Source organism: Thecamonas trahens, assembly GCF_000142905.1.
Source record: "Thecamonas trahens ATCC 50062 unplaced genomic scaffold supercont1.36, whole genome shotgun sequence".
NCBI classification, from domain to species: domain Eukaryota; order Apusomonadida; family Apusomonadidae; genus Thecamonas; species Thecamonas trahens.
The window spans coordinates 66,285-74,014 of record NW_013657644.1 but is presented as its reverse complement, the minus strand read 5'-3'; the positions used below and the strand labels follow the sequence as shown (position 1 = coordinate 74,014).

The 7,730-nt window shown below is 66.5% G+C and overlaps 4 protein-coding genes across 4 annotated transcripts; 2 read left to right on the top strand and 2 right to left on the bottom strand.

Moving 5' to 3' along the window:
* Positions 1 to 349: 349 nt before the first annotated feature.
* On the top strand, positions 350 to 3,008 carry AMSG_07427 (uncharacterized protein). Its single transcript, XM_013900479.1, has 2 exons — positions 350 to 2,087; positions 2,171 to 3,008. Exons 1-2 carry the CDS (start codon positions 363 to 365, stop codon positions 2,987 to 2,989), a joined length of 2,544 nt encoding a protein of 847 aa, XP_013755933.1. The 5' UTR covers positions 350 to 362; the 3' UTR covers positions 2,990 to 3,008.
* Positions 3,009 to 3,063: 55 nt separating this feature from the next.
* On the top strand, positions 3,064 to 4,442 carry AMSG_07426 (uncharacterized protein; the record flags this gene model as incomplete). The annotated part of the gene is made up of 2 exons (XM_013900478.1): positions 3,064 to 4,388; positions 4,427 to 4,442. 2 exons carry the CDS (start codon positions 3,064 to 3,066, stop codon positions 4,440 to 4,442), a joined length of 1,341 nt encoding a protein of 446 aa, XP_013755932.1.
* A 32-nt stretch (positions 4,443 to 4,474) lies between these two features.
* Positions 4,475 to 6,202, bottom strand: AMSG_07425 (uncharacterized protein; the record flags this gene model as incomplete). Its single annotated transcript, XM_013900477.1, has 1 exon — positions 4,475 to 6,202. The coding sequence occupies one exon, from the start codon at positions 6,200 to 6,202 to the stop codon at positions 4,475 to 4,477; it is 1,728 nt and encodes a 575-aa protein (XP_013755931.1).
* Positions 6,203 to 6,925: 723 nt separating this feature from the next.
* On the bottom strand, positions 6,926 to 7,685 carry AMSG_07424 (uncharacterized protein; the record flags this gene model as incomplete). The annotated part of the gene is made up of 2 exons (XM_013900476.1): positions 7,456 to 7,685; positions 6,926 to 7,423 (listed from the first exon to the last, which is right to left on the bottom strand). Exons 1-2 carry the CDS (start codon positions 7,564 to 7,566, stop codon positions 6,926 to 6,928), a joined length of 609 nt encoding a protein of 202 aa, XP_013755930.1. The 5' UTR covers positions 7,567 to 7,685.
* Positions 7,686 to 7,730: the final 45 nt, after the last annotated feature.

Sequence of the window (7,730 nt, the reverse complement as noted above, 5' to 3'; positions counted from 1 at the left end):
TAGTTCAACTACCCTACCCTTCCCCACCCTCCCCCTCCCCCCCCTCCCCCCTCCTGTCGCGTCACGAACACTTTCCGTCGGGTCTGCTATGCGTTGCGGTGCGACCTGAGACTGTTTGTGGTGGTCGTCGTCTCGACTCGGTGGCTATTTGTGGTCCATACATAACCACGCACACTCACACTCACACACACACACACACTCTCTCTCTCTCTCTCTCTCTCTTCATGCTGGTGGGTGGGTAGGCTGTGCCACGCAGGTGGGCTTCGAGTGTGAGAGGCAGCGCAGACGCAACAGCGACGAGGACAACACAGGTGATGGCGACAGCGACTTCAAGTCCGCCAGCTGGGCAGACACCGACGGGGATGACGGGGATGGCGGAAATGGCAGAAGCGGCCGGAGCAGCTGAAGCTGGTGGAGTCGAGGCCGGTGCACCCGGGTCCGGTGCAGGAGGTGCGGGTGTGGCGAGCAGTGGCAACGGGCTTGCAACCGGGAGCAGCGAGGGAGCCAGCAATGGGCGTGCGGAGCGCGAAGCGCGGCCAAGGCCGGCGCGGACGTACAAGATCTTTGTGGGCGATCTAGTGTCGGCCGTGACTGAGGACGAGGTCCGCCAAGCGTTTGCGTCATTTGGCAACGTGGTCGGATGCAACGTGGTTCGCGACTCCGAGTCGGGCCTCTGCCGTGGCTACGGATTTGTGATGTTTGAGACGCGGGCCGGGCAGGAGGCGGCGCTGGCCGGGCCGGCACCGGTTATTCGCGAGCGGCAGACGCGGACGGGGCACTCCGAGTCCAAGGACACGCTCTTTGTGTCGAAGATTCCGGTGGCTGTGGGTGAGGACGAGCTGTTTGACACGCTCCAGGCCGCGGTGGTGCCGCGGATTGTGTCGCTGGCGCTGAAGCGGGACGCGGTGACCGGCGCATCGCGCGGATTTTGCTTTGTCAAGTTTGCCTCGTTTGACGACGCGGTCCTTGCGCGCGACGTGCTCACCAACGACTTTGTCATCCACGACTCGATCCTACACGTTTCGTGGGCGCAGCCGCGGGCAAGCAGCGCCGGCAGCGGGCGGCGGCACCGGGCCGAGTCGGAGCCGGAGCCGTTTGATCCCACGCGGCCGCCTAACAAGACGCTGTATGTGGCGCATCTGGATCCGGCAACCAACGAGTACAACCTGCGCCACCACTTTGCAGCGCACGGAGAGGTGATCAAGGCCACGGTGGTGTACGACACCGACGGCTCGTCGCGTGGCTTTGGCTTTGTCGAGTTCCGCTCGCCGGCGTCGTGCGCCACAGCCATCGCCGCGCTCGACAAGTCGCAGCTCAACGGGGCGGTCATCAACGTGGCCATGGCCCGGCCGCGGCGGCAGCCGCGGCGCCGCGGCTCGGGCGGGAGCCGGTACAGCGCAGGCCCCGGCCGCGGCCACGGCCACGGACACGGCCACGGCGGTGCGCAGTACTATCCTCCTCCGTACGGCTACCCGGGCGTCCCGCATCAGCGCGGCGGCGGCGCTGTGTTCTACTCGTACCCGCCGCCGATGGCCGGCATGGCGGGGCCCGGCATGATGGCGCCCGACATGATGGCAGGAGGTGGCGGCGGATACTACATGGGCGGCGGCGGGCTCACAGGCACCCGTGATCGGTCGTCGTCGATGGGCTCGGTCTCGTCGACCGGCTCGTCGGAGGAAGCCATGATGGCGGCATCGGCGGCGGCGGCGGCGGCGGGCTATCCGCCACCGACCGCCAGCGTGCAGGGCCAGCCGGGCTCAGCTACCTTTTTCGCCGTCATCCACAACTATGCCCTGGCGCTGGCCTCGGCCAACGGCATGATGCTCCAAACTGCCTTGGAGCACGCCTACTACCGGCACTACCTCCAGCTCGCCGAGTCGGAGATGGGCGCATGGGACGGGCCCGACGCCGCCGAACGCCAGATGTGGATGAACGACGTGGCCCAGCGCCAGGCCCGCACCGCAACCTCAGCACACGTCCAGGTCCTGCAGGCCCAGCACTACGTCCAGTCGGCATACTCGCACATGTACCATGTACAGGCTGCTCCCGGTCAGGCCCAGGCCCAGCCGCCTGCTGCCCAGCAGCCTGTCGCCGCAGACGGCAGCAACGACAAGACTGCCACTCAGCAGCCTCAGCAGCAGCAGCAGCAGCAGCAGCAGCAATTACGCAGGATCTCGGCCTCTATGCCCTGGCGCTGGCCTCGGCCAACGGCATGATGCTCCAAACTGCCTTGGAGCACGCCTACTACCGGCACTACCTCCAGCTCGCCGAGTCGGAGATGGGCGCATGGGACGGGCCCGACGCCGCCGAACGCCAGATGTGGATGAACGACGTGGCCCAGCGCCAGGCCCGCACCGCAACCTCAGCACACGTCCAGGTCCTGCAGGCCCAGCACTACGTCCAGTCGGCATACTCGCACATGTACCATGTACAGGCTGCTCCCGGTCAGGCCCAGGCCCAGCCGCCTGCTGCCCAGCAGCCTGTCGCCGCAGACGGCAGCAACGACAAGACTGCCACTCAGCAGCCTCAGCAGCAGCAGCAGCAGCAGCAGCAGCAGCAGCAGCAGCAGCAGCAGCAGCAGCAGCAGCAGCAGCCCCAGCAGCAGTCCCAGCCCGCAGCCGAGGAACCCGCGGCTACCATGGCCAGCGCCTCGGCGCACGCCTCGCAAGCCATCCAGGCCGCCAACCAGGCCATGTCGCTCTGGTCGTTCCAGCAGCACATGATGCACCAGCATCAGGCCCAGTTTACGGCCCAGGCCCAGGCCCAGGCCGTCGCCATGGCCCAAGCCCGTGCTCATCTGGCACACCAGCAGCAGCCCGGCGGTAGCGCGAACGGCACCGCACCAACGCGCAGCGACGCCGGCTCCAGTGAGTCTGGCGACACAACCGCGCCTGCCCCGGTCGCAACAGCTGCAGCCACAGCGGCCGCCGAGGCTGTCCACGAGACCTCAATGAGCCTGCAAGCCGACGCGCTCAAGGCGCAGCAGTAAACCCGTGTGTTGCCGCCGAGCCGTCCAGCACGCGGCGGCGTGTCGGAGTAGCACACTTGACTTTATTCCAAGGCATGTTGGTTGCCTTCTCGCGAAAGACCGTCCGACTCGCCATGCGGGGAGCCGGATGGGGAGGCTTGGCGCAGTCTGTGCGCGCCAGCAGCGGTGTCTGTGCCGGCAGTGTCGCAGCGGATGCAGGCGAAGGCGGTGGGGGGTGGGAGGCGCGGGCCCAGCCGCTGGCCGGCGTCACTGTGCTCGAGCTGGAGGGGCTGGCGGCTGCGCCAATGGCCGGCATGGTCCTGGCCGACTTTGGCGCCCGAGTCATCCGCATTGATCGGCCGCCGGCGGCTGCGGCACAGACGACGGGCGATGCAGGCGACGGCGACGGGACGGGAAGCGGGAGCAGTCGGGCGGGTGAGACGGACGCAATCGATCACGAGCCACACATGGGGACAACGCTGACGTCGCGCGGTAAAGAGTCGGTGGTCCTCGATCTCAAGGTGCCGAAGCAGGTGGAAGCGTTCAAGGCGCTGGCGCAGAGCGCGGACGTGGTCATCGAGCCGTTCCGTGCTGGTGTGATGGAGTCGCTAGGGCTCGGGCCAGAAGTGCTGATGGGTGAAGAGGTCAATCCGCGGCTAGTCTACGCGCGGATGACCGGCTACGGGCAGGTTGGGGAGGAAGCGACGGCTGCCGGGCACGACATCAACTACGTGGCCGCAACCGGCTTGCTCTCATGCTTTGCCCGTGCCCTGCCGCATCCAACCCCCCCCACGCCGCCCATCAACTTGCTCGGCGACATGGCCGGCGGTGCGTTCTCGTGCGCGTTTGGCATCGTCCTCGCGCTGCATGCCCGCGATGCGCCCGGTGGGACCGGAGCCGGCTCGATTGTTGACGCGAACATGGTCAGTGGTTCGGCGTACATCGGCTCGTTCCTCTACGCCATGGCGCAGGCCGGTGGGTACGCGCCGTCGCGCCCGGGCACTAATCTTCTTGACTCGGGGGCCCCGTTTTACGACACCTACCAAACCGCTGACGGAGAGTACATGGCACTCGGCGCAATCGAGCCCAAGTTCTTTGCCGAAGCCGTCGCGCTGCTCGGCCTCGACGTTGAGCCAGCTGCGCAATACAAGGCCAAGAGCTGGCCGGCGCTCCGGGCGGCGCTCACCTCGGCGTTTGCCTCGCGGACCGCCGCCGAATGGGACGCCGTGTTTGCCGGCTCGGACGCGTGCGTCTCGCGAGTGGTGCCGCTCAACGAGGTTGTCGCCAACCCACCGGGCGGCCGGTTCGGCGACGAGCCGCAGGCGGTCATGCCGCTGCCTGCGCCGACGCTTGCGGCCCGTGACGCCGCGGCTCCCCCCGCAGGCCACAAGGTCCGGATGACGCTCCCGTCGCGGCCACGGTACAGCGGCGCCACGATGGAGGTTCTCACCGAGCTAGCCGGGCTGACGCCTGAGGCAGCGGCGGCGATGTGCAAGGTAAACGGCGTCAATTGACTTCGGCGAGCGGGTAGCGCGGACGGGCAGGCGTCGAGCTAGGCACGTCCTTGGACGAGAGCTGGGCCTCGAGGCGGGCGTTGAGCGCTTCAAGCTCAGCAATGCGGGAGTCCTTGGATGCCTGCGCCTTGTTGGCGCTCACGAGCAGCCGCGAGATCTGGCCAAACGCCGAGCTCACCTGGGCGTTCGCCTCGGAGAGCTGGCCGCGGAGAGTGGCCAGCTCGGCTGCAAGGGTGTCGTTGGAGGCGGCGGCGGCAGCAGCGGCGGCCTCGGCGGCTCTGCGCTTCTTGTGCTCACGCTTGAGGCGAGCCTTGAGCGACGCGCTCTCCTTCTGGGCCAGGCGCGAGTGGTCGCACCACTGGCGAGTGAGCGCCTGGATCTTGGCGGCATGGTCCTCGGCCTCGGCCTTGTTGATGTTGAGCGAGGCGGTGACAGCCTCAAGATTAGCAAGCGCCTCGGCCGTTCGCTGCTCCGAGGTCTTCAGGTCGGAAGCGGTTGCCGAGAGCTTGGCCTCGAGCGAGGCGACACGTGCATCCTGGGCGGCACGCTCATCGTTGTGGGCGTTGATGAGAAAGGCAAGCTTTGCCTCGAGGGCCTCGCGTTCGGCGGCCTCGCGCTGCTTCTCGGCCTCGAGCTCGTCGAGCGAGGCGGTAAACGACATGTTGAACGAGGCGTCCGGGTCGGGCCGCGACGCGAGGAGTGCTTCGAGCTGCGAGATGCGCTCGGCAGCGCGAGCGTTGTTGCGGGCAAGCTGCGCCTCGAGCGCCCGGATCCGCGAGTCGCCGGCGCCCTGAGCATGGACCACGGGCTTGTTGCAGATTTGGCGGGCGCGGGCGGCCCAGACCAGGACCGACTTGGTCTGCGGCCCGCACGCGAGTTCCTGGCGGACGGTGGCAATGAGCAGGGTCTTGGCCGAGCCGCCGAGCGAGTCGCGGAGGAAAAAGGTGAGCGGCGAGTTGCGGTAAGGCGCCGAGGACGACGTGCGGCGGGCGGTTGAGAGGTGCGCGAGAACGTCGCCAAGAGCAGAGAGAGACTTGTTGATCGACGTCGCCTCCTTAGCGTGGACACCCGTCACGCCGGAGGCCTTGATGCTCTCGGCTCCGGCTAGGTCCACTAGATGGAGGGTGGCGGCACGGGCACCAGCCGGGCCGGACGACTCGACGTAGATGGAGAAGAGGGCGTGCGAGCGCGATGACGACGAGTTCATGAGCGTGGACATGACCCGCCGGCGGGCCATGCCGTCGTGGAGCAGCTGGAGGAGCTGCTCGCGTGAGGCAACAGGAGTCCGCAACTTGCCCGCCCAGCGGCCCGATGCATCGCGGACAGCGAGGAAGGTCGACTTGTCGGCAGCCTCACGGACAGCGATCTTGTCGCCCGACGCCGCCGCGGCCTCGGGCCCATCTGGGTGGAGCAGATCGAAAAAGTTCTCGTTGTAAAGCTCGACAAACGAGACGTCGAGCATAAAGGTTGTCTCGGGGCTCTGCTCGATGAGGGCGTAGAGCGCGTCGATGGCGCGTGGGATGACGCCCGGAGCGGCCGACGAGCCCATCATGGTGTGGGTCTTGCCAGAACCGGTCTGGCCGTAAGCCATGACGGTGGCGTTGAAGCCATCGCGGACAACCGAGGCGACATACGGGGCAACAAGGGAGTAAACATTGTCTTGCGAGGCGTTCTCATCGAGGACAGCGTCAAACTCAAAGGCCCGCGCCGTGCGCGACATCCTTGGCGTCTGACGCTGCGCCGGGAGCGGCCCGGAGATGCCCGGCGGCGGGGAGGAAGGCAGCCTTGTCGGAGTCGACAGCGTCCTCCGATGACCGCGGCGACGAGCAGGAGTTGAAGGCCTGACAGCGGGTCGTGCAGGCGAGTCGGAAGCCTGAGTAGTACCCACACCAGGAGTCAGAGCCAGAGGCGATGGCGGTATGACGGTGCCCGGGAGGGCGAGGCGGAGGGTAACGGACTTTGCAAAAGTTTGAATCGCTTTGTCTTCACCAGGAAGACGGGCAGGCTCTCCACTCACCGTCAGGGTGCTACCGCATGCGCTAGCAAGTGGCCTAATGCGTAGAAGTACCTGTACGTTGTCAGTAGGCATGCCGATGTGGTAGTGCGAGGAGAGACGGGTGGGGAGGGTCGGAGAGGGGGGGAGGAGGGTGGCAGTGATTGATCAGTGAATGGGCGACTGATGTTGGCTCCCGCACCTTCAAGGGCATGGGGAGGGAGATGAGGGAAAGGGGGGGGATGGTGGCGATGGTGGCGATGGTGGTGGTGCAGGTGGTGCAGGTGGTGCCGTTGCTGTGGTTGTTGATGCGGGCATGTCGGTGGTTTCGGGAGGGATGCCTGTGTGGGACAATGATCGAGGCGTTTGGCGCAGGTCATGCGACGATGATGTGCTTCGTGCTGATGTGTGCTGACGATGTGATGTGCCTTTGTGTGGTGTTGGTCATGTTCAGGTGTAGCGGATGGCACGCCGGGTGCAGTTGCGGATCTTGGGACTGACGGCGTCGACGCCGTAGGCGATGTCGTCGAGGAGCTTGTTCTGATCATCGAGCTCAGTGTTCATCTCGAGGGCCATCGCCTTCATGCCAGCGATCGAAGCTGCGAGTGAGTCAAGGTCGTCGTCAGCTGTGCCAGCTGATGTTCCTAGCGGAGCTTGGTGGGAAGAGCCGGCAGCGGCCCGGGTCGAGCCGGCGGGAGAGGCAATGGGATCGATGGTGGCGAGAGGCGGGCGATCCGGGCGGGCGAGCGGCTTGCGGCGGCGAACAAACATGTTCTTGATGCCACCAAACCACGAGCCGATGGTGTTGAGCAGACGGCGTGACTCGTGAGTGTGCTCGTCGATACGATCGAGATTGCGGGCAGCGCGGGCGAGGACTGCGCGCTGGGCGTGGAGCTCGGCGAGGGTTTCGGCGCCGATGTCGAGCGATTCAGCGGCAGAGCGCTGAGCCTGGAGCAGGGCAGCAGCTTGCCGCTCTTGACTTGTAAGTAGAGCGCCATCGGCGGCGGCATCCTGCCTGTCACGAGCAGCCTCGGATCCAAGAAGCTGCGTTCTTCTGGTGTGGGCGCGGGCGTGGAGCCTTGCTTCCACATCAGCCCACGGCTGCGATGTGGACGTAGCCGGCTTGAGGCGGCGCGATGGTGTGTGCGCAGACTGTGATGTAGCCATCTGTTTGTATGTGGTGCGATTGGCTGTGGTGGTGGTGGTGGTGGTGGGTGGGGGGTGGGGGGGGCGGGGGGGAGTGGCGAGTGTGTGT

Coding starts and splice junctions, on each gene's coding strand:
- AMSG_07427 (XM_013900479.1), top strand. CDS start 363: ATGACGGGGATGGCGGAAATGGCAGAAGCGGCCGGAGCAGCTGAAGCT. Junction 2,088..2,170: donor CGCCTGCTGCCCAGCAGCCT/GTCGCCGCAGAC, acceptor GCAATTACGCAG/GATCTCGGCCTCTATGCCCT.